The sequence below is a fragment of the Cariama cristata genome, unplaced genomic scaffold (assembly GCF_000690535.1).
Source record: "Cariama cristata isolate BGI_N322 unplaced genomic scaffold, ASM69053v1 scaffold1219, whole genome shotgun sequence".
In the NCBI taxonomy this organism is placed as follows: domain Eukaryota; kingdom Metazoa; phylum Chordata; class Aves; order Cariamiformes; family Cariamidae; genus Cariama; species Cariama cristata.
This window is the reverse complement of record NW_009636216.1, coordinates 136,914-163,243: the sequence shown is the minus strand read 5'-3', so window position 1 is coordinate 163,243 and position 26,330 is coordinate 136,914. Positions and strand designations below refer to the sequence as shown.

The window sequence follows — 26,330 nt, the reverse complement described above, 5'->3', positions numbered from 1 at the left end:
TGTAGTGTTGTTGCATGGGGTTGTTGTGACCCAAGTGCAGGACCCGACACTGAGCCTTGTTGAACTTCATACAGTTGGCCTTGGCCCATCAATCTAGCCTGTCCAGACCCCTCTGTCGAGCCTTCCTGTCCTCCAGCAGATCAACGCTCCCACCCAGCTTGGTGTCATCTGCAAACTGTCTGAGGGTGCACTCGATCCCCTTGTCCAGATCATTGGTAAAGATATTGAACAGAACTCGCCCCAATACAGAGCGCTGGGGAACGGCGCTTGTGACTGGGCAGCAACTGGATTTAACTCCATTCACCACCACTCTCTGGGCCCGCCCAGCTAGCCAGTTTTTTACCTAGCAAAGAGTACACTGTCCAAGCCATGAGTAGTCAGTTTCTCCAGGAGAATGTTGTGGGAACTTTTTGAATACTCCCAGAATGTCTAGTTTCCAAATCTCTTGCTTCTCTGAGACTGACTATGTGTCCTAGGAAAAATATTATCTTACCAGCTGCCCTGTTTGTCTTTGGTAGTTTTAATGACCTACTACTGTAGTGTCTGGATGTCATGCAATCTTTAAAATACTTATCTTAAGCCCTTGAGATGCAGTTATTGTCCCTGTTTTTCCAGGATCATTCCGGCAATGTGTTTATCCCAAAATACCTGTATAGTGTCTGATCCTGAAGGTTGCTGATGATTCTGTAAAGGCTGAATAAGCTAAATGCTTTATATTTCAGTTTTACGAGCTTCTGTGCAGGCCGCTCTTATGGTGCTTGTTGTTCTCCTTTCAACAAAAAGTCTTAGTCTGGGGCAAGCATATGATTGGGTTAAAAATATATCTTACCTTAATATTCCTTAGGAAGCTGTAGTAGTCTTTTATCATATTACGTGTTATACCCTTATTACTTAAAAAAAGGAAAAGATACTATTTCCTGTGTGAATTTAGTGCTTTCTGTAATTTTTTTTTTTTTTAGTTTTACCAAAATTTGATGTTATGATAACAACACCATTATACTACTCTTTGAGAGAGGAAGACGTAACTGGTGTTGTCACTGCAAAGTAAGTAAATAATTGATACCATTGTCACCCTCACTCTTAAGAAAATTATTGTGGGTCTCTCAGTGTCAAAGTGAAAACTTTATTTAGAATGCTAAAAAAGTGCCTTTAGTCAAAGTTAGTTGGCTAGCATCCATTTCTAGTTACTGGATTTTGTTGTTAACAATGTTAGATAGATCTTCAGACTTCTAGTTAGCTTTTTTGGTCTGGTAAAGGTTCTTCTAGACTATAGCTAGACATTTTTAGCTAGCTTATTCAGAAAATGTCTTGAGTCTTTTGCTTATAATGTATGTTTTGAGGCATTTATTTGTTCTTATGGCTCTTTTATGGTGCTTTCCAACTTATCACTTCAAGGTCTGTAGGTAGAGTAACTATATTTTGTTAGACCACTTGGAAAGTTATGCGAACTCCTATGCACGTCCTTCTTGATTCAATTTATCCATGTTATGGACTTGAAGTATAGGCCTCTCCTGCCTATCAAAATACCTATACCTGTAAATGAGTCAAGAATTAAAAACTCTTGAGAAATTCAGAAGTGCCTTCACTGTAGACCATTGTATAAATAATATTTTATTTTTCAGCTGAACAAATATCTAGACAAAAAATTCAGTATGCATTAATCTCCAATAGAAATTAATTTTATTTTGAGAAGATGGGAGCCAGCTAGAGCTACTTGGTAGATCCATTCAAGATGACCTGACATAAAAGGTCTTTCATGGGTTATTTAATGCCATAAAATACTTACCTTCTAAATAAGCACTCCATTAATAAGGGAAATGCAGAAATGATTGTTTAACGAGCTATTTAAATCAAATGTTTGGACTTCTGAGAAAAGTCTTCCTTTCCTAGAGGCAATGCAACCTGATATTATAAACCATCTAGGTTTCTCATAAAGGGCAACTTCAAAAAAAAAAGTTTTCCCCAATTTTTTCCCCATTCTGCTTTGCTTTTGGAATCCATTATATGCCAATGTGAATTTGGTTTCCTAAGTTGTTTTGGTCTTCCCCAGGATACTTGGCTCCTTCATTAGGTGTAGTCATAAGGTATTTGAAAGTGAACCTGTCTGCTGCAATAAATCCAGACTTGGACGCCAGTGAATTGTCTGAGATTGAATCCCAGCAGTGCCAAAGTTTTACTGATAACGTTGTAATTACTTATAGAGAATGACTTCATTCCTAGTGACTGCTTTTATAGGCATAATGCCTCTGTATACAAGGAGTTTATATGTCCCTTACACTCACAGATGTCATAAACCCCTTTGACTTTCTCATCTCTGGAGTATTATTAGATTAAGTTAAGTACAGGGATGGATGCTACCCAATGGCAGTATCATTTCAAGGTTAATGGCAGCTTATTACTGTAATTAGGTCTGCCTGGAAAGACTGAGTTCAGGTGCAAGACAGTGTTGTCAGAGTTCTTCCCGTTACTATGCTATTTGATTATTCTTTCCCTCTGCTTTTCAGCTTTGATATTTCTTAAGTGGCTGCCAATCAAATCCATAATGGTTTAAATTACTTGAAGTTAATCACATCTGAATGTATTACTACTGATGGACTAGAATGATTTTGGGTTTTCCCCCTGCTTCCTTTGTCTGAATCTGATAACATCATGGTTTCTCTTATGTATAACTTGGAAACATTTGTACAAATTTTTTATTTTATTACTGCGCACTGACTGCAGGTTGCTAATGGCATTCTAAGAAATGAATATGTTACAGTTTTCAGGTTTGTCACCGCTGCAAATTATGTTTGCCATGTAATAATTGCCCTGATTTCTTTGGACTGTGATTACTAAATAATTTGAGTACAAATATCTTGAGATCTCTCATTTTGTGTTAGCAGCATTTGGGAAGCAAAACACTTGCACTTCCCACATCCCATTTTAACTCTACTGCATATTAGTTATGATGCTACATTGGTATTCTATTCAATAACTTGCTTCCAGCTTAGCTTAATAGAGTTAATTTTCCTACATTGTACAGCCTGTAATAATAGTAATATGTTTATAGAGCTTGTGTGCAGGAAAGAGCAGCACTGTGTATCATCTCCAGGTTTTGGGCTTCTGACTTTAGTGTCGATAAACTCATCTCAGTATTGAAAACTCCATGTTTACAAAGTACAAATGTGTTCTAGCCATATTTGAGGTGAGGGAAAAATATTTTGGTAGAATCTTTTGCTTTGAGAGCTCTTCAGGAGCCCAAGCCCTGGAGGTGGTGCTTTGTTTGATTTTGGCTGATGTGTTTCAGGTACACATACGGAAAGCCAGTAAAGGGAACTGTGACAGTCACTTGCCTTTCTGTCTCTTACTGGACAAACAAGAGAAATATAACAACAACAATGGAGGTGAGTCTTCTGTTGGCGGTTTGTAGCATTGTAGACTTCAAGCTTGTGTCTCCTTTTGTAGGTTAAATATGCCTGGGACCGTGCTGGAGTGCTCAGTTCAGCTGGCATGGTCTGCAGAGTGACTTGCATGGGTAGTGTTAAACTCTCTTTAATTTCCAGAATAAAATGTCTATATTCAGACTGCTTGTTGGGAATGATACTTGGCCTCTGTGCTCCCTTGAACTGTGCCTGGAAGTTATTTTGGAGAGGGCTAGTTGGCCCAGGTAGAAGAACTTTCCAGGAGCAGCTGTAGCAGCATAGGTGATGGAGGACCTGTGCCCAGGAATGCTCCCTAGCCCCGTGTGTGCCTCTGCACACTCAGCCCTTGTTACAAGGCCAGAGGAGACCACTGCAATTGTCTGCCTGGAGCTCTAGCATGGTAGAGACCAAAGCATTTTGCCTACTAATTGCCTGGTAATTGCTTTGGAGTTACTGTGCTGGAACATGAAATTTAAAAAGGCATGCAGTTTTGATCTGAAGACTTAAAAGTGGTGATAGACTCATGGCATCCCTTTGCAAAATCAGGCATTTTACTTTTGAACTGTGGACTATGATTAAAACAGGTTCAATTTCTGCTAAATGGTGTGCCTGTCATTTTCTGTTGGCTGACCTCAGCAGTTGGCTGACTTCAGTGCCTTCAGCAGCACTTAGCCTACAGAAACTCTGAGCTCAGGGATGTTGGATAGGGTGTAGCCCCCTCCTCAGGCAGGGACCTGTTTGTTGTATTTTTCTGTAAAGCACAGGCACCACTGCTCTGGCCATGTGGAAGTTGATAATACTAGATATTAGGGGGAAAAAAAAAAGTAACTTTCTCCATAAGGCATTGTTGACTCTAAAAGGTGATGAACTTCTACTGGATTTAATAAAAATGGTTACTGAAAGCAAAAAATAAACGTCGGCATTCATAATTTTCTGGTGTTGACACTCCAGAACTTGTGTATGGGAAGAGCTACAGGACTTAACCAGAAATAGCTGTTGGAGATGGGAAGGTGTCCTTGGCTTTGCTGGCTCAACAGTTGTTTTTTTTTTTTCTACGTTGCAGATAAATGGATCTGTGAATGTGACCTGTAACAAGCTTATGCTGCAAAACTTGAACACTGATCAGTCATGGCACCAAGGTGACAGTGATTACACAGAGCCAATAGAAATTATCGCGGTGGTCACCGAGTCGCTCACAGGTATGTGGCTGTGTGCAGTCTTCTGAGGGAAATCCAAAGAGTAGGTGGTGCTGGAAGAGCTTACCGCTATGTGGAAAGGCCTGGAGTGCTAGAAAAGCATGATGTGCTGATGGCAGTACAGACCATCTACATGCAAATATATTACGTGATAAAATATATTATCTGAACTGTTGCTTGCCTAGATATTAAATAGTTTAACCAGCTGTTAACTCAGTTGAATACAGCTTGACGCTAAATGATTTATTAAATAACCAAGAAATATATTCAGATGGGGGCTTAAAGTCAGTAACTGATCACTTTTGATGAGAAGAGCAGGCGTAAAGAATTGCTAGCATTAGCCTGAGTCTTGCAAACTTAAGTTTAATCATAAACTTACCTTACTTGTTCGTTTGTAAACCACATCAGTAGAACGAGTTCTCTGTCCCCATGTTGTCCACTCTCTACTCTCTTCTAGACCGACTGATTTACAAAATGTGTTTTTGTGAGTTCATGTTCCACTGCACCTTGCATATTAGAAAAAAATCACTTGTACAGATTTTCTGCCTGACCCAGAAACTAGGTTTCATTACAGTCTTCCTGTAGAAACCCTGGCAAGGTGAAGTTGGCTGATTTGGGATTCGTAAGTTCCTTCCTTGTGTCATTCTGACATAGTCTGCATGGAGTAGAGCACTATGTGGTATGGCTTATTTAGCATTCTGGAAGGCAGTACCAGTACCTATACCACCTTTGTACTGATCCTTAGCTGGAAGAATGAAGAGCAACAGGAGTGGGAATGGTAAAAAATATGGTAGAATTATTTAAAAATCATGGACAGTTAATGGTATTTCTGCTGAAGGAATATGTATTTTAAAAGCATGTTGTCTAAACACATACAATTACTCAACAGGAATCTCCCAAAATTCAAGTACCATCATATTTCCAAAGCAAAGTGACTATTTTATTGAATTTATGGACTACTCTAGAGTTATAAAACCTTCTCTGAACTTCATAGCTACTGTAAGTTCTTTTGGTTTATTATGATCTGTGCATAAACAAATATGACTTCTCCTGTGTTTTTGCTTAGATGCCAAAGTTTTCCTTGGATTTTTAAGTATAATTTACAGACTTATTTTCAGATTACCTCATTTTCATGATACATATTGGCAAATACTAAACGTAGAGGCATTTGCTCTAGAAAAAGATAAAGTGGCAGGAAATGCTTTGGTGTTGGCAGGATATATATGAGGAGAGTTTATCAGCATTCTTATGGAAGAGAAATCTTTTCAGTTTCTAGCTGATTGTTTTCCATTAGGTGACTGTGCTTTAAAGCAATAGTTGCTGAGTCCTAACCCTTCTAATAATACTTGTATATGGAAGTGTGTGTATATATATGTACACACACAAATATATACTTTATTTAATGCATGTATATATAATTAAGCAGCTGTTACAAAATTCAGTAAAACTCATCAAACCACATTGTTCTCAAGTGAAAGTGTCTTTTCTGCCTTCTGTCCTGTCTGTCTCCTACCAGCTGCAGTCCTCTCAAAGTATTTCATGTTCTTCATGCTGTGTATAGTCTGCGTTCAGTATTTCTACATTTAGCAGAGGTTGCATATTGCATCACTGCAATTCTTGAGCCTTTACTGTGTAGAAATCAGGCCTAAACGCCAATAAAATAGTCTGAATATACACTTTCAGAGCAGATTGGCTCAAGCCATAGCTTTGTGCTAGCCTGATCATTTGGGTCTCTGGTTTTCGTCCTTTTCATTTTCCTTGCCAGCATCCAGCTCTGACCTGCTTCCTCCTCTTCCAAAGATGAACTGAGTGAGAGGTAGCTGAGACATTTAGCAGTGCTTGCAACTGATGGAGAAGAAGGTATTAGTTACACTCCCAGAGGAGTGTGAAGGAACTACTGCTGCTATTACTATCTAGTAAGTGGAGATGTCAATGTGCTGTACAGAGAGAGGATAGGAAAATAATGGCAGAGGAGGAGAGGTAATGGAGTAACAAACCTCTGGATTGAAAAAGAAAAGGGCAACATTAGTTTGGTGCTTTTAAATGTAGAAGTTGAATTTTTGATTTGAGTGTCTAATGCAGAAGGAGAATAGTTTTACTGTGGATGAGAATCTGCTTGAATGTGGGAATAAAGGTTGATGTAAGTTGTAGTGCTGATTGATGGATGCTGGAGTGAAGAAGTTGCAGACTGTCAGTTTGGGACCTGTTTTAAGTCTTTTCTTCAGCTCATTTGATGAGTTCATAAAGACATCTGACTCGGCACCATCTCTGCTCATCTGGCACATTTTCCTGCACATGATGTAATGTTAGGTTGCCCTTTGTTGTGGTGGTGAGATACAAGTGATAAAATTAAATATTCAGGCTGTAAGTGGGATGCCTGAGAGACAAGCATTTTCAACAAGAAGAGTAACTGGGACTGCTGAAAGCCAGGTCACCTTTCAGTTCCATCTGCTTTGCTTTTGCTCTTTTTTTTCATTCCCTAGAGTTATGAATAATTTTGTTCTTGGCTGACTTGCCTACCTGCAGTGCTCACAAGGGATTAAAAAGTTACTGATGTGTGAGAAATCTGAGGATGCCCTTGTTTGTTTGATATGATGTGAGTGCAAATATATTGTTACATGTCATGCATTGTGCATTTTAGCTTTACCCTGTTCAATGGAAGTTTTCTTTTTGTTTCTAGTTGAAGGTGACACGTTCTGATAGCAACCAGCTGACAGCTGAAGAGAGGCAGAATCTTGTCACAATCACTGCACAACAGTCAGACCTGCTTTTTCACCACTCTTCACTTTCTCAGCTTGAGAATGAGGCAACAGAGGAGAGAAATCTGACAGTCCATGTCCTGAATTACACAGTCCCAGAAAATGGAATAATTGATATTGAGTTTCCAATCCTGTCTGATACAAAAACTCTGAGAGTTCAGGTATTGCTTTGTAATATGTTGCTTTGGAGCAGTGACACACCAAATTGAGCGGGCTATGATCAATGATATGCTGTTCCTGCCATCAGCAACAGCTAATATCTCACCTACTGTCATTTTCCTTACCTCATATTCATGTTAGGGCTGGAAAGAAAGCGATGGATCCTGTCTAAATGTGATCTAATAATTGCACCAAGATAGCAAGGGAAAAAACAAAACAGATACCCAAACCAAGCAGCAAAGTGGTCCTGTACTGCCATTAAGGCTACCATGCTGTTGTAAACAGTACCATACATGTGAACATCACACAGATTTTGCTGTTTTGTTAAAAGCTTTGTTTTGCATTGTCTCACAGGCAGAGTTCCTCAGCAGTAGGACGGACATAGGTGTTTATGATGTGTTCAGCTCCCCCAGCCAGACTTACCTCCAGGTTAAAACAAAAAGCCAGGATATAAAGGTACAGCCTGAGACAAAACTTGCTGAGATAAGAACTGTTCAAGTTACTCATCATGTTTCCGTACTCATCTGTATGAATCGTATGCTTTTCTTAGGCTGGGAAGCCTTTTGAACTGAGCATTGCAAGCAACAAGCCAGTGAGAGAGTTCCACTATCTGGTAAGTTACTGGTTTTACATATGGGGACAATCCAAGATGACTTTTACCAAATTGAGAAATACTCCAGTGAGTGGAATGTGGTTGAATGTTAGAGACATTCAGCATTTTTTATTGTGCTTTGTGAAAGCGGTGGCTCAAAAATTTCCTTTCCACTAGGATAGGCCTTTTTGAAAGAGATCTCCATTTCGCCATCTAGCAGAAATGCTGCTGGCACTGTAAGGAGGTGCTTTCTGGGAGAAGCGCGTCTCTGATTTGGGTGTTGGGTTATCTCTGCTTGCAGATGTGTGAGACAAGGCGCAACTGTGAGAGCAGTACTGTCTCTGACTGTGCAGAGCACTCGCGATGGGAGAAGGGGCAGGGATGTCCCAGGAGCAGCCCAAGTTGCGGCTTGTCAGCAGGTGCTGTAGATGCAGGTGGAAGCAGGGGCTCGCAGAGCCTGTACGCAGGTTCAGGACTGTCAGGGCTGAGCCAGCAGGCACAGGGTGAGGAGAAGACCTACCTGCTGAGGAAACAGATGTTCCAGTGGGCAGGATGGCACTGTGAACAAGGGAACTTCATAGGAAGCATTTTAAAGTAAATGGCTTAGGTAATGTCTTGTTTAATGGCTTGGCTGCTGTACTGTATCTTACAGCATCTGGATTGAAGAGTTTATTATATATACCATCATCAGTCTCCCATCCTGTCCTTAACACATGCCTGTCTTGTGCACAGTCTACACCATAATGATCATGATAACTACAATTCTTTTTCTTTCAGAGACTTTAATAGCAAGCAGAATAAGGAAAACCTTAGGACTATATAAAATATGGACATTCATGTGTGTTTTCTAAAACAGAAACACTCAGAAGATTTAAAAAAAAATCAAGTCCATGCAGTCAAAGGCAGGGAACTGCCCTTCATGGCTCTGTCTTCATTAGTAAGTGGTATGGTCCAACAGGAGCAGATTTAGAGTGAAAAAGATGATGCTGTGGCCCTGAACTCCAGGTATTTTGAGGTATCTTCAGACTAGTTCTAATCTGAGCTGGTAAAATGAATACCTGCTTTTAACTGGAACACGTTAGTGGGGCCCAGTTCACACTTTCCATGGTGCAAACCAGAGTGTGTTAAGTAGGGATGTTTGGGAGATTTACGTTTAAAATTAAATTCCTGATCGAAACTCAAATGCTATTATAGATGACGCACATGACCCAGCCGTGTTACTGTTGTATTTTTATGTTCCCATAGGACATGTTGTACTGTGCACTGTTGTAGTTCTTTACTTATCCGTAGTGATACAGGAATTAAAGCATGGAAAAAATCTATTTCTAGTATTTAAATATTACATTACCCACCTGTTCCATACCCAGTCTCATAGAACTAGTCAACCACCTAGTAAAAAAAAAATCACAGCTATATATCTCTTCTTTTGGCAGCCATTTGTAGAAGGAATTGCAGAGCTTATGACATATTGAGATACCAACAGATTGAGTGTTTCATTTTTTCCCTTTCAGGTGTTATCTAAAGAACAAATTATGGCTTTTGGCACAAAGGCTGAAAAAACATTCAGTTTAACAGCAGAAAATTCCTGGGCTCCTTTGGCATGTATACTTGTGTTCTACATTGATGAGCTTGGAGTGGTTGTAAATGACGCTCTCACTGTCCCAGTTCAGCCTGTTTTGGATGACAAGGTAACGATATTGAACTTGAGTCTGAGACCATGTTTTTGTCTGTCTGTTGCATAGTAAACAATATTTTAGATCATAGGATTGTAAATGTAAAAACTTCCTCATTGAGGATCTATTCTGAGGTTTGTGTAAGCACTTGGAAAGACTTTTGATAATACCGGTGCAATTAGGGTCCAGCTATTGCATATCTGAAAGAAATTTCTACTAGCCCTATGTTTTCCACATAAACAGACACACAGCATCTCCTGTGTTTTTAATAGTTTGGTCAATTACTGAGCCAAAGATTGCTCTGGCCAGTATAGTGGAAAGGTACTCATAAGTGCTAAAGTGTGGAACTGGTAGTGTTTATGAAGACCTTGTTCTAGCCAGGCAGTGGTCACATTGTACGTGGTGTGTCATCACTGAATGTGACCAGTGTTTGTGTTTCATGTAATCATGCATACTTTAACTCAAAAAAACTTGGAAGAGGAGTGGGAAAACTGCTATTGCAGCAATGAATTGTTTTTTCCAGCTTACTTACCAGGAAGAAGTTTGGACTTTGTGCAAATAAAAGCCTCACTGTGACTTTTCACAGGTGAGACCACCCAAAGGCTCTCAATGGGTTCAAATTCTTCCTCCCCTATGGAAACTTTAACACTTATAACCAGACATCAGTACGGATGCTGTTTGGCTTCCTCCTGCATGAAAGATTTCTCCATTCACTTCATGATTTATCCAAACTCAGGATATGAGCATTGTTATCACAGGATAAGGAAGTGGAGAGGCAGGATGGTGAGAGAGCTCCAGGCACACGTTTGTTGATTATAGTTATACCAGTGTCTGAAGACTCTAAATAAACAGAAAACAAATAAGATAATTTTGTTGAAACTTGGGAGTTTTAGGGTAGATATAGGAAGATATTTCTAATGAGGAAGGCATAACAGTTTGGTTCAGCCTTCTGGAAACAAAGTGAAAAAAAAAATTGCAGTGTCGACAAATAAGATTGCCTTTTATTTTGTAGCAATGGGGTAAGACCTGATCTGGAAAACACCAGTTTGATTAAAAGTAGTTTATGGATGAAAAACACCATCCTAGTGTATATACAGAGAGGATGAAAAATTGAGATGATAAATTATGAGGATTTAATATCAGCCTTACTGTATTTGCTGTATTTCACTGGATAGTGAAAAAAATGTAAGCTAAAGAAAGAGCTGATCTCAAAGTCTTCAAAATTTCAGGCTATTTCCATTTTGCCATTTCAATGCAAGCCACTAACATTAGTACAGCACCATGGAAACCTACTTTTTCTGTAATTTGTAGCCTTGCCAAGCATTTAATTTCTGTAAATGAGTTGGTAGAATCAAATATACAGAGCTGCAGTGCCACGGTGTACCCAGAAGCAAACCATTTTTCTGCGTGAATCAGTGTGATGCCCATTTACAGTGAAGCACATGGTGCTAATCCCATTTATGTTGGCAACTTTAGTGTTTGCTGTTGCTCTGTGATTTTCATACTGAATGTGCTTGGAAGTTACCATTACACAGAGTTATCAGACGAAGGGTATTGATGGGGCTGTAGATTCAGACATCTAAATACATGTATTTACATGTAGGGTCAGGATTCAGTTGCTTAAGCACAGACATTGAGTGTCCTCCAAGAGGTCACAGGGTATTCAAGATGTCATCATGGAATAGATGGATGTTTCCAAGTTCCTATGGGAGACCTGTTCCTTTCTGGCATGGGAGCTGAGGGTCAGACAGCATGCTGTGGAACATCTCAAGTTGTTCCAGGTGCCTTCAGGTGACTGAGTCTCGTTTTTGTATGCAAGTTACAGTTTACAGAGAATCAGTTGCCCCGAAGGAGTGTGGTTTTCAGTTTTTCTTCCTGGACTCCAGTGCCTGCTCCAGAAGGGTGAGTTATGTGTCCCGTCTGGCAGCACCACTGGACATGTCTTGGATACCTTTGAACGGCTCAAATGGCATGAAGTGCCAGTGTTGATGTAACTGAATCCCACCCACAGCCAGTACAGTCAGTGGAGGCTGTAGAACTGTTTTCTTCACCACCGCTTGGATTTATGCTTCATGGTGAGCCAAACTGCTCTCTAGTCTCTGTTATTTCTTTTGACTCTGCGTGTGATGGGAGCTTAAACACTGAACTGAAACCTGGACAGCTAAATGTAGGTAGCTTAAGTGTGGAGCTGAATTCCACCTCAAGACTTTGTAGTAGTGGTGTTTTGATGAGGGAAAAGAGTAAAATTGTTCCTTTTAAACAGAAATTCTGCATTGTCATCTGACGCAACGGAGATGGGATGCATTAGGAATACCTTACAGCAGATGACCCTTCCTTTCTTCAGTACCCCGGGGAAGGCATACTGATGTTGTATTAGCCTATTTATTTCCTTCTTCCTTATCCATGCATCTATTACGTATATCCCTTTTCTGTATTGATCTCACTGTGGAACACTGAGTTTTAATCTTTGAGGGCTGAATTTTTTCCCCAAATTTCTTTCCCTAAATATGTTACATGCTGTGTTGTGCGTTGATAAATAGCGAATGAGTTTCTTTTACTGCCTTCAGCTGTAGAAACTCGAGTATCCTTGTGGCTCAGGAGATTGCTGCTTGTATACTATAGCAGTTTGAAATGACAGTGGATCCTGATGCTGACTTCCCACCAGTCTACGGAACTTATGAGCTAGGAGAGCAAGAGAGCAAGATGAATGCCATAGCATTTTCCCAAAGGTCCTAGGAAAAGCAAATCCACAGTCTTAATTTTAGCCAATTAAGCTAAGAAAATGCTTCCTTGGAGTTGTTAGTGGCTGTAAATATCACTGTATAATTTAAACCAGTGCTGTTTTTTACTTTTTTCTAGATTAAAATCTCTTGGAGCAAAGATAAGGTCAAACCGTCTGAGAAAGTCTCTCTTAAAATCAGTACAACAGAACCAGGATCAGTAGTTGGACTTGCAGTTGTTGATAAAAGTACAAAGCTTCTAGGGGAAAGTAGTGACATATCAGAAGAATCTGTAAGTAAATGGGAAAAAAGGTTGTCGTTATTGTGTGTATGAAAGATGTATGCTTATGGAAATGTTATGCTTTATATGTTGAATGAGTAATGTTCTTTAGGCAGGATTTTTAGTCCTTAATTATGCAATTATTTTTTACTTCTGCAAGTAGTTGATCAGCATGAGTGGAAAAGAGTGTAAGGCTGACAAGATAATAGGCCCAGCATTTCTAATTCCAATTAATAGTTTATTGTTCTTCTGTTTAATAAACTACTCACTTAACACTTGGCAGTTTCTTCTTTCAGGAAAGACAAAAACATCAGAAAAAGTCCCTAACAATTTGTACTTTGTACTCTTTAAAATTAGTAATATAAAATAAAGAAAGAATTTTATTTTTTGAAGAGCAGAATAAATTATTCATCTTTTTGAATTCCCTTTACTTGCAGAAGCTCTAGTGCATCAACAATTTCAAAGAGCTGACAGTATAAATCACTCCTAAAGTGCTCAAGTGACATAGCTTAAGTGGCATAGAACATCAGTGGGCTGTAGGCTCCTATTTTAGGCTTGTGTAGTTGTGGTCACTCTTCCATTAATCATGAAACCATTGCAGCCTCATCCCCTTCATCATGTCATGGTTTCTTTTCTCTTTGACATGAGAGCTAAGTGAGCTGCTGCTTGAGGTACAGCTCTATGAACTAGCATCTACAGCAGTGAAAGTTCTGAAAAAGGTGAGTTTGCATTCACTCTTTGGATGATTTTGTTTTTCTTGTCTTAGGTCTTCCATGAGCTCAATTTATACAGCACAGTGCAGTATTTCCCCTTGGTCAGAGGTTCTTTTGGTATCTTTCAGGTACCTTTTTTTTTTTTTTAATTCTAAGCTGGAGTTTTTTACTGCTTAGTGATTTGCACATCACTTGGTAGAAGGAAATGCTCTTACGTGGATTTGGAATTGTGAAATTTATCAATGTATAAAAACTCTGAATGCAAAGAAATATGTTTATACTTTCATAAATATGCTTGATATTGTCTTCTCTTTGAAAAGTTTTCAGTCATTAAGGCAATATTCTGATTCAGATGATCTTAGTCTTATTGTTTCCTGTATATTACTTACTTTAGTTCTATGATTGCTTTGTTATGATGAATTTATTTTCTTAAAAAGACAGAAAACAAAAATAGATAAGCACTGTTGGTGTCCTGAATGCCCTGTATTGAGATATACTGTATAAATTTTATCCAGAAATGCAGCCTTTGGGTATCAACTGATGCAATTCTTGAGGAGGATAAGGAACATTTTCTTTGTAAGTAATAAAAATAAATGTCACCAAATCTAATTTACTGAGTGGGGAAGGAGGTCCATGGGTCAGGGCCCCTGTTAGGTCTTCCTTACTGTACTGCGTACAGGCTGCATCCAGCCTTGAAAACCATTACATTTCCAAGGTTCAGGACATACAAAATGCATATGAGTGGTATTTAAAAAACTTCCTTTTTGCTGCCGTCCTGAGTGACACTACTCCTTTAAAGGCCTGAAGGTGAATGGAGATTTTATTTGCAGTTCCAGTTGATATATGTTGCAGTGGTTTGTCACGTGTCGCCACACCACACCAGTTCCATAAGCACTCCAGAGAGGCCATGTAGAAATTTAAGCTTGTGTGAGACTTTTTCTATTCTTAAAAAAAACAAGTAAGGAAAAAAATTAGTTGCTGATGTCACTGAGTAGTGTTCCCATATGTAACAAAGCCATAGATTAGACTCCAAACACTATTAATTTGGCTTTTGTTAACTGTATTAATTTGATTTTTCTTAAACCTAGATATTTGTAGATAGGATGATATTTTTTATCTTGTAGATGGTGGAATGATACCCATAGAGGATGGTTTCGGTGATGATATACCAGTGTCTAAAAATGGACCTCCTGACTTCAGCAATCTCTATGTGAGGACACATTTTCCAGAGACTTGGCTTTGGATCGACACTAAAACTAGGTATAAGATTAGAAGCAAATGGAAACTGATTTACACTTGCCGTTGTTATTTTGTAGGTTTTAGTAGCATTCTGCACTGGTGCTGAAGAACACTGCTTAAAAATGCAGTGTTATTTATATTCTGCTACCACCTAGAGGCCACAAATGAGATTGGAGACCCACCAAATGAGTGATTGTACAACTGCATAAAACAGGACAATGCCTGACTGAAGGCCTTGTAGTTTCAATAGAAACTAGATAAAAATCCCGGAGATGAAAGAAACTAGCTTCCTTTTACAGGTGGGGAGATAACAGGTAGGGAGACCTAGTCTTTTTCTCTGTAGTACCTGAGAAGATGGTGATTAGCCCAGAAAGGGAAGTCTGTTCCAATCTGCACCTAATTCAATGAGCAGTTCAAACTGTCAAATGACGGTGAAATGTGAACTGTGTTGTGAAACACAAATCTTGTATTCTTTCATAGCTGAGAAGTTCGGGAAGCAACTGTGATCTGGGATTGTTTTAAAGAATCTGTAGCAGTTGATTCCATGTAATGTGATTCAGTGTAATTACCTTCAATTCATGCAATTTAAAATAATTTGAAATTTTTAAAATCATTTTAATCCCATCACAAGTATTTCTAAATGATTATGAAAAGAAAAACAGATAATCAGCAGCTTTTCCTGCCAAGACTTTGGACTTAATTTTTGATGCATTTTAAACATTTGTGTCCACTTACTGATGTCTGTAAATGGATGCATTTGAAAATCTGCTCTCCACTTCTGCCATCAGATCTGACACAGACACCACAATGGAAGTCATTGTACCTGATACCATCACATCCTGGGTAGCCAGTGCTTTTGTGATCTCTGAGAACAGCGGGCTTGGAGTGACAACTACTCCCGTGGAGGTATGATGGCACTAGACTGTTCTCCTTTAAACACTGGTAACACTGTAGGTTATTACTGGAAGCTGTATTTTAGTTCTAACAGCAGCCATCTCCTTATACTAATAAAGTGATTGAGAGGCCGTGTGTGTTAAAACTGTAAAAAAACCCATCATCACTGAAGACGAAAGTGGTGAAAGGTCTGGAGCACAAGTCTGATGGGGAATGGCTGCGGGAGCTGGGGTTATTTAACCTGGAGAAGAAGAGGCTGAGGGGAGACCTGATCGCTCTCTACAACGACCTGAAAGGAGGGTGTAGCCAGGTGGGGGTTGGTCTCTTCTCTAATGAGCAATAGGACGAGAGGAAATGGCCTCAAGTTGCACCAGGGGAGGTTTAGATTGTATATTAGGAAAAATTTCTTCACCAAAAGGGTTGTTAAACATTGGAACAGGCTGCCCAGGGAAGCAGTGGAGTCACCATCCCTGGAAGCATTTAGAAGATGTGTAGATGTGGTGCTTAGGGACATGATTTAGTGGTGGACTTGGCAGTGCCAGGATTACAGTTGGACTTGATAATCTTAAAGGTCATTTCCAACCTAAATGGTTCTATGATTTTATGAAGACATATGTGATACTGTATCTGCCTCCCTTTTTTTGCTGATACAGATATCTTGGACATTACACAGATACTTGGGTGCCTGTTTCTGTTGGAGCACTTTCAGGATGTGCCCACTTCAGAAACTTTGTACATAGAAAGGGAGAATGACTACCTGAGGACAGCGTGTTTCTGTGTTTTCTTGGCTCCGCCAAGAGGGCTCTCCATGAGTTGACGGTGCATGCAGGGAGGTTTGCCCAGACTAGGTGGGAAGAGGTGGCTGGGATGGGAGAGAGGCACATTGTCTGCTGGAAAGATAGTGCCACTGCACTGTACTGCTAGCCCTTACCCCAGGAGGGAGGATGGGAGAATTGCTTAAAGACTGAATTCTGCCCTTGCTTTCATTTATCTGTCAAAACCAGTCTTGAACTGAACATAGGTGCTACTTTTTTAGGGGCTTAACTTTAGGAGCAGAGTGAACGCTAAGAGCCAGCAGTGGGATGAGATGCTTCTTGCTGCCAAGTTCCTGTCTCCTGAAGCTCTTTTTGTGCTTCCAAGTGTTCGAGGAGTTTAGCAATTTAAGCTAAATTCAGCATTCGTTTGGTTAGATCTCTAACCAGAGATGCCCAATGTACAAGGGCAGTTGTCCTAGACTCACTGTATTCATGGAAACAGCTACTTGGAGAGAGTTATTTAGCCTGTTTAGAATAGGAATTACTTTTCAAAATCTCATTTAGCTAATATTTTATATACATTGAATAATCCTCTGAAGGTAGATGTCTCCTTCAATTCATTATGTTAAAGATGCTAGAAAAATTATGTCTCTAACTGGGACAACTCCACTTAAGTGCCTAAGGTTAGAAAGGTTGAAACCGTAAAGTAGTGGGTCATAGATTTCCAACTTGATGCCAGGACTAGCGCAAGTGTAGCTTGGAGACAGCTGTTTGCCTATTTAGGTTCTCATGTCCTCAAATTCTTGGGGAGGGGCACCTTTTGGGATCCAGACCGAAATCTAGGTCCAGATTTCATAGTTGGCTGCTACACCAAACACAGAATATGTGCTTTGAACATCCTGATTATAACGCCACCACAGAATTTGGAGCCTGATCTGGATTTTGCGGCTAAGGCTCCTTCGAGACTGGAATCATGATTCTTGTTGCTTTCACTCAGCTTGGCAGAGATGGGACAGAAAGAGGAATAGTTTTCTGATTCAAATGGTATGAAAATATATACTTGGCCTCTAATCCTCAAATTTGAGAAGACTGCAAGTAGAACAGATGTTGAGATTATTATTAAACTATAATCACCCACATGCGTTGCTCAGTACTTCACCCTCATTGGGATGTTTAGATTGAGCTTAGAATTCCATATGGCTGAAACATGTTAATCAGTACCATACAGAGAGGGAAATAAAAGAATTGCATGAAAACCATAATGGGGAAATAAGTGACATCTGCGTGCTTGTCATTTAGTGCTTTGCGTCTTTTTTTTTTTTTATTTGACTTCTACTACACGGAGTGTTGATGATTTTACCCTATCATATTTTATTGTAATATACTGGAATATTTCTGAGTGTAAAACTTTAGTAGTGCAAGCGTTTTAGAGAAAAGCAAAACAAAAAAGACAAAGAAAATAGGTACATAGGGAAAACCTCGACGAAGAACTAACCAAAAATTCTCCATCAGAACTTCTCTAATGTCTAATATCTAAAGGTTTTGGCACTGAAAGCTTTAGCAAGCAACTTTCCAAAGTTTTGAAAAGAAAATGTTGGAGTATTTGCTAGCTAGAAAGCAAGTTGAGTGTTTTTTGGATCTGAAACTCAAAAGACTTGGAAGAATTTTTAAAATGAAAACCAAATTAAAACCGTTTTTTGTTGACATTTCAATAATAAAGGATATCATGCTTCAGCCATTCTTATTGTACAGATGTTCATAAACATTAAAATTTTGATCCCATTCAGCTTGATGAGAGCTTACCACTGACTTCTTAGACCCAAGACTTCATCCAAAAGCCTCTGTTCACAGATAAAAGTAACTGCTTGCTGGTATATTTCTGCAATTTTTATTTTAATTAAGAAAAGATGTATTTTTAGCAATATAACTAAAGAACTTATGCCAAGATTAATCTTACAAAATAGCACATCATTCTAAGGTGTTGGTGAATTACAGAATTTGGGAGAGTTAGTTATTTTGTGTTCTGGCATGTATTTTGATGTTGACATGGAGATAGGGCAACTGACAGATTCTTAATCATCCATTACTTGTGCACTCAGACCAGTTCACAGTTACCTTAATGAGATCTGAAGACAGATCACAGCTTCCAAACTTGCCAGATGACAGACTTTTAGTTCCAATTCAGGTGCCTCCATTGGAACTTGCCCTGTCAAAGCTGTCAGCAGCTCTCATCTGAATGGCGCTGCTGAGTTCCTCCAAAGGTGCTAATGACCAGAAGCATCTTTGGCTTCTGCTTCAGCCCTGAATTAATAAATTTTGGTATCTGTAGAGTACAAGTAAATGTACTGTGTTATCTGAATTTAAAAATGATCAGAAGACAAGCTGTATAGTGATTTTCTTGCTGGTATCTGATTGTAAGGGTTCAGTGCTGATTTTGTTTTGCAGCTAGAAGCTTTTCAACCTTTCTTCATTTTCCTGAACCTTCCGTACTCTGTCATCAGAGGAGAGCAGTTCATTTTGGAAGTGAACATCTTTAATTATTTGAAAGAAGAAGCTGAGGTAAAATAACAGTCTCTTTGTACTTAAATGTTACTCAACACTGCAGGGTTTTCATCACCGGTGGAGACCACGCCTTTCTCTTGTGAGAATTTTAATATTTTCTTCAGTGGGTGGACCATAAAGCTATTTTTCTATACACAAAAAAGGTGGCAGCTTATGAAAGCAGTTTTTCAAAATTAACACTTTGTATTGCAAATGTTACTATGTTTACAGGTTACTGTGATTGTGGATATGAGTGAAGCTTTTGAAATTATTCTAACATCCAATGAAATAAATGCTACAGAAAATCAACAATCTGTATCTGTACCAAGCGAAGATGGGAAAACTGTTCAATTCCCAATCAAGCCGAAACAGCTGGGAGAGATTCCCATCAAAGTGACAGCAATATCATCTGCTGCTTCTGATGCTATCATCCAGGAAGTTTTAGTAAAGGTAAACAGTCTGCAGCTTGGCTTGTTCCTGGAATAAATTGTTCCCTAAAACAGACAACAGAGTGCAGCAAAAAGGCAAACCAATTTACTTGTCTGCTTCTTGCTCTGTCAGGCTGGTTTCGGGTCAGGTGGCTTTAAGTAGAAAACACTTCTTTTAAAATAATTTCTCCTTTAAAATTCTTTAGATCCCGTTCCAGGAATGAACACGTAGATCTGTTCTACAACAGATAGTATGTCAAATGCTTCTGAAAGCAAGGTGAAACCTATTTGAGCATCAGTGAATCCCTGGTGCTACAGCTAACTTAATAATCTTTGGAGAGGGGACCAAATAACTGTGTTATGGATAAGTGCAGTCAATCTTGCCATACACCTGGCTTTAGTTCAAAGACTATTTTATATGAACGTTTCTGTGTTTTGCTAGTGGTGGAAATTTAGCCCACAGACTAACATGGAAACTGATAAGGCTTGCATAACTTTGGACATCTAAGTCTGATTCATGTTAGGCTCCATTTCAGTGGAAGGTGGTAAACATTTGTACATCTCATCCTAAAGTAAATGCTTAAGATCATAGAATCAGAGAATGGTTGAGGTTGGAAGGGAGAAGTCCAGCCTTCCTGCTCAGGGCAGGATCATCTACAGCAGGATGCTCAGAACCATGTACAGTCACGTTTTTAATATTCCCAAGGACAGGGCCTTCACAACCTTTCTGGGCAACTTATTCCAGTGTTTGAATACTCTCACAGTTAAAAAAGTATTTTTTTTAATGTTTAAAAGGAAATCACTTTGTTTCAATTTGTGTGTGTTGCCTCCTATTCTGTCAGGCACCACTAAGAAGAGCTTAGTTCCATCTTCTTTGCACCCTCTCTTCAGGTATTCATACACATTGATGAGATCCCCCTGAGCCTTCTCTTCTTCAGGCTTGAACAGTCCCAGCTCTCTCAGCCTCTCCTTAGACTGCTTAAAACCAGTATCCTGCGGGGTTGTGAGCTGTTTTCAGGTGGAGCCACTTACTGCCCTTTCTGTTGAAGTTTAGGTGTTCTGCAGAAGAGAATAAAAGCCTGTTAGACTAAGGTGTAGGCTGAGGAAAGAAACCCAATTATTTTCTTTGCTTCAAGTACGATTTTTCTCAAGGGATTTTGTATGTATGAGAGAATGAAACCTTTATGGTCATGTACCTAACTTCAGTGTAAGTCGTCCTTGTATGACAGGCTGTAGGATTGCAGACAGCACAAAAGATCCCTTCTCCGACCTTGGCGTGTGCTTGGCCATGGAACTCCATGCTTGGCATGGAGCTCACTGGAATCAGAGATGCTCTCGTTGACTTTGCGGGTGTATTTTTGTAATTGGCATGTGGTCTAGAGTAGTAAATAGTGGAGGTAGGTCTTTGTAAGAAAAACATTTCTGTGTCAGTTTGGACGGGCCAATAGCTCAGATTTGTGATCTGTTAGCGAGCAGCACAAAATATCTGAGTGTTTTAGATCCCTCAGTAAGCACACAACTCCTGTCCTAAAAGCAACAAACTGTTGGAGATTACAGTAATTCTGTCTGTCTTTTGATAGGCTGAAGGACTGGAACAGACATATTCTCAGACCGTCCTTTTGGATTTGACTGGGAATGAACTACAAGCAGTGTCCAAAACTTTGGATTTCACTTTTCCGTCTGATGTTGTAAGTGGCAGTGAGAGAGTGCAGGTCACTGCTGTTGGTAAGGATTATCTTATTCTGTTTCCATCTTTATTATTTACTGGTTAGCTATTTTTTTTTTTAATACTTCTTTGCCTGCTGGGCTTTTGTTGAACTGAGTGTCTAAGGTATATGTGTCCATAATCCAGCTGCTGGCATCTTCTGCATGGCAGGCATAGGTGGTTTTTAAAGAACGGAACAGTTGCTAGTAGTAACTAGAAGTAATAAACACTGTCAAGTAGAGCAGGGAGGCTGGTGTGTAATAACCTGAGGCTCTCTAGCAGGATTTACCAGAGCTTTTTTCAGAGCCTCTGCTGAAGGACTCTTACAAGGTTTTGCCCAGTATGGCTGTTACTTTATACATTTTTAGAGAACTGCATTAATTTTTTATTTAATTGCTATATTAATAGGTTGAATCATTAATTCAAAATAATTTACCATCATGCATTAGACTAAGCATAGGAAGACCTTATGGATGGAGTGTGTTATTGCTTTAATTTATTTAATTTACAATACTGTGGTATTGACTATCCATTTTCAGAGTTAGAGAGGGAGTTGGATTTCAGTAAGGAAGGTCCTGCAAAGTTTGCTAGTATCCTGTTTTAATTCTGCTTGTCTGCAGAATAAAACCTAAAACCTGACTGACTTGTTTCTTGTGATACCTATGCTTTGATAACTGTGGGTGAGAGAAGAAATACAAGAAGTTTCAAATAGATACCATTACTGAAACATTTTCCCGGATTAAATATCTTTTGTATCTTTTTTATTTTCTCTTTTTTTTTTTTTTTTTTTTTTTTTTTTTTTTTTTTTTTTTTTTTTTAATGGTGGCTGTTTGAAATTACTCTGTAGTTGGAAAGTTCTGGGGAGATGGAACAGTGGGCACAAAGTTGATCAGAAGATAAAGTATCTTTTCTACCTGGTTAGTGGTGTTTAGTACAAATGTTCCTAATGTGTCATATTTTCTCCCAGTTTAGATGATAGCACCCTTTATGTATGACATATGCATTTATTTGCAATAAGCTTTAATTTATTTTCATTAAATTTTATCTTTCAGGTGATTTACTTGGACCTTCTATCAATGGTTTGTCATCATTGATTAAGATGCCTTATGGCTGCGGTGAACAGAATATGATCAATTTTGCTCCAAATGTTTATGTTTTGCAATACCTGACTAAAACCAGGCAGCTGAGAGAAGATATTAAATCAAAAGCTGTATCATTTATGAGAAAAGGTCTGTACGCTTAAAAGAAAGATGTTAGATTTTTAAGAACTCTTACTAGTAAAAAGGTATCTGTGACTCTGCATTCGGTGTTTGAAATACTCCTCTGTTGGTGTCATGAGAACTGGAAGAAAAGCCTGTCTCCTCTTTCTTTTCCTCTTGCTTCTGGGCTGACAGAATTAGAGTAAATGATTTTGTTTACAAGGGCAAGTTTACTCAGCAAAAACATCTTATTGTTATATAGTTACTTTTTTTTCAGATGAATAATGCATTTTAAAACGTAATTCACATGGATTTCATAGGTCATTGTTATTTCTCCTTTGATAAAACCATGCGTGAGCAAACATTTCTGACCTCTACTTGAGGCACAGAGGTTGAAAATTAGTCAGTGGGCAGAGTGAGCCATATTCATCCCCCATGTGTATCTGTCTTCAGTGACACCATCCTCATCCTGCCATGTCCTTGTAGACCTCAAGGCGTGGTGTTTGCTCTTGTGGCTGGCTTTCACCCACCCAAGTTTTAGACTTGGTCAGAAGTGAACTCTGTGCTGGAAATCAAAAGCTGGAAAATTTTAGTTGGAAATTGTTGTATAGTTTAATTGGGAAATACTCCAGGGCATCACAAAGTGTGGAGAACGTAGTTGTGCTATGCTTCTCTGTGCCTTTTGGATCAGACAGCATCTAAGTGCGATGTACCGCGCTTGCCACATGTCAGTCTGCATGCTGAGAGCCTGGTTCACAGAGGGGAATGAGACCATCCTCATGGGAGCTACACTCCTACTAAGGCACCGTGATGACATTTTCAAATTTTGTTTACTCTCTGTAAGTCTCTGATTATTTTTTTGTTTTGTTTTTGATTTTATTTTTATTTTAAGCTGTTGACATTTCCCTTGGAAAAGACGCAGCTCAAAATAAATTTTCCCTTCATCAAGATCCTAATTTTGTGTTGAAAACAGTTAAATGATTTTTTTTAAACCTTCCTTCTACATGGTTTAGTTGAAAAGTAAGGTCGGGGCAGGGGAAGAGATATGTTATGTGAACAGCTACTCTGAAGTTTGTAAGCAATCTACCACTCCCTGAAGCCTAGAGTTTTGCTGCCATAATTTTCTGAAGTTTTCCAGTAACAGATTTATTAAAGTTATTTCAAAGCAAGTGAAAATTATAGGATTAAGTGTCACTTACATACAAAGCATTGTGTTACTTAACTTATTCCTGGGGCTTTGAATTTAGGTCCATGAATTTAGGTACACTGTAGTAGCCAAAACAGTGAGTATGCTGAAATATTTGTAACATTAAGATAGAAAAGAACCACAGTCTAAAAAATATTCTGATTTTTTTCTTTATTTTAACAATTGATTTCAGTTGTTGCACTGATTTTTTAAAAAAGTGACCTTAAAGTTGAAATTTGTCTTTAGTTTGAGGTGTAACTTTTATAAGCTCAGTTTTTGAAAGGATTTTCATGAAGTTTAATATAAAATAAACTTTATTTCACATGTCGGAATTCACTAAATATTTGAAAAAATGCCCTCGGTAAAGTAGATAAAGTAAATGGCCTGAAGTAAATATGATTAGTTTTAAGGCTAAATGCTTGTGAGAAGAAGGGATCATATAGCTAGCAGAGACTGCTATATGATCTTTCTTTTAGCAGTTTTTATCTACCTAGAACAAAGGCAAAGCAAAAGAAAAGTTGACTTTTAAAAAAATTCCTTCAGTTGTGGGGATGACAGATCCCATCTTGAAATCACTTCTTCAGAAATAAAAAAAATCCTGGTTGGTCTGAAAACTTTGGTGCTAGACACAAAGCAAGTAAGAAGTTCGTGCGGTATTTCCAAGCTGTTTGAAATGTGAGACCCTTTAGTCTTTCACATGTTTCTGAAGTCTTTTCCATCCTGATGCACTCCTCTTTTAGCCTTCCTCAGCGAGCCTCCTACATCTCTTGTGTTCCAGCCAGTCCTCTGGGAGTACTAGTGTACATCTTCATAATAGGATCCTTCTTTTCCTTGCCTTCCCACTTGTATGTGTTGACGTTTGAAGTATTGTTTTTCATGTCTGATTGAGTGTCCGTTGGAACGAACACGGTGGTTCACAGCCCCCAGGTCTCCCGTTCCAGCATTTCTGCAGGCTTGCCCGTGTTAGATACGCTCATGTTTGGAGACTTTTGCGTGACTGCAACGGGGTTGGCGTTGAGAAGAAAGCAAGCAGACTGTAGGAAATAGCTGAGTGATTGCTGCGCCCTCCCTCTGGTTCTGCTCATCTTTCTGATCCTTCCCAATCTTATCAAATTCTGAGGTAAATTTATCCCTGTGTAAGGGCTGCTCAGCAGTCTTCGTTAAGCAGGCTGTTGGTCTTAGTTTAGTGCTTTTACACTACCAATGGAGTGGTGATTAGAATACTTATTACTGTGTATTGCCTGTTCTGCAAAGAAGCAGAAGACCTCAGTTTTCAGGCCTTGCAGTCAGAAACTTTTGAAGAGGTAGCAATCTATTTGTATGTATACATGTATTTGTGTTCCGTATAGCACATTATTTTGAGGCTTAAACTTTGACAGTAACTTTTGCTTTCCTTGATGACAAATACCACTCATTCCTTCTTTTTTCATCCCACTCAAGAGTGCTTGACTTGTCAAGATCAGTAACTGAGATGACAGATTTGTCTGTATGGGAAAGGTTCACCAGTTTTAATCACGCAATTAACCACTGTCGTTGTGCTAAATACGTTAGAAAATCCCTATATTTATATGGAAATTGTGATTTCAAACTCTTCTGAAGAGACAAAAACTAAACCTGATGCTGGGATAAGAGTTTGTATGGGAAGGTGCACTGGTATACTGTAGCAGTTCAGATTCACAGCCTTATATCTGTATCTCTTCTGTTACAGAGACCTTGACTAGGATTTCATCTTACACTGTAACTTAGATTGAGGGACCAGACTATTTGTTTGTTGGTAGTTAAGGCTGTGGTTCACTCACGGTGTATCTATATTCAAGATAGTATGTAATCGGGCGATTAATCCTTCATCAGTGAAAGCAAGGAACATTTTGCAGGGCAATGGTTGTAGTTGGATGGACCTCATGGGACATATTTGTAAATTCATTCATTTGTGTAGGACTTAATGATGGTTGCCTGAGGGTTTTCCTTCTGTCTGGCTGATTCGGTTTTGTATCTGTATCTGTCAGGTATTAGACTAATGAATATACTTTCTTAATTATAATAGCCCAAAATAGTAAAGCCAAAGAAAAAGGCAAGGTCGGGGGAAAGAAGATGTCTTGTAAAATGCTATAAATACATATGATTATTGTTCTGCATACACAAATGGCAAGCAAAATATAAGAGAAGGAAGGCTTTAGATATTGGAAGGAAGGCTTTAGATATCAGAAATTACAGTGAGTAGCATATCATGGGAAGCTCTTCATTTCTAACATTAATGAACGTTGATTCTGCACTGAAGTCAGCATTGAGTAAGGATGCTGCTGGTGGTTGTGAGCAACTGGTGAGCCCTTGGGGCCCTTTTTGTGTAGATGTTCAGCAGTCAGGAGAAAGCTGCTTTTGTTCTGAATACTGAAAAATCTTCAGATACATTTTAAATGGCTGCTTCTCAGGATTTCAGGATCTTCAGGTCTTTTGAAAATTTTCTCTCATTTCTGCACAGCCTCTTCCAGCATGCTTTTTCTGATAGCTCATCCTTTGATTTGGCAAAAGCAAGCTGCTGGAAGGGTCTGTTTTTCAAAAGCATTTGTATCTTTGCCCTTCCAGTTGGAAAATACTTCATTTTTGCTTGTCCTTCCTTCTGCTGGAAAGATAGAATGTTTCTGTAGATGCACAACTCCAGCTCCCCAAAGTGATGAAACACTGAACCATAGCTCCTACTGTGCTCTGCGCTTGGTGCTGTGCTCCAGGAGCCACTGAGTTATGTGGGAGCCTGTCTGTCTGCACCGCGCTGTCGTGTTTGGGTGGGAGGTGAGTGGGAGCAGGAGCTTCTGGTTCTGCTTTTGCGGATGGATCCTCCACGTTACTGCTGCCTGCTTTCTCATCTTCTGCGCAATTTTGTGTGTTCCTACAC

At 39.1% G+C, this 26,330-nt stretch overlaps 1 protein-coding gene across 1 annotated transcript in view; it reads left to right on the top strand.

The window, feature by feature from the left end:
- Positions 1-26,330, top strand: part of CD109 (CD109 molecule) — a 65,500-nt gene that overhangs the window by 16,006 nt on the left and 23,164 nt on the right. Inside the window, 17 exon segments of the mRNA XM_009707830.1 lie at positions 960-1,044; positions 3,287-3,383; positions 4,465-4,600; positions 5,487-5,596; positions 7,278-7,517; positions 7,870-7,971; positions 8,066-8,128; positions 9,619-9,795; positions 12,640-12,792; positions 13,547-13,621; positions 14,009-14,069; positions 14,618-14,753; positions 15,521-15,638; positions 18,827-18,940; positions 19,154-19,372; positions 20,931-21,075; positions 22,108-22,284. Of these exon segments, the coding sequence (XP_009706132.1) occupies positions 960-1,044; positions 3,287-3,383; positions 4,465-4,600; positions 5,487-5,596; positions 7,278-7,517; positions 7,870-7,971; positions 8,066-8,128; positions 9,619-9,795; positions 12,640-12,792; positions 13,547-13,621; positions 14,009-14,069; positions 14,618-14,753; positions 15,521-15,638; positions 18,827-18,940; positions 19,154-19,372; positions 20,931-21,075; positions 22,108-22,284 (2,208 nt within the window).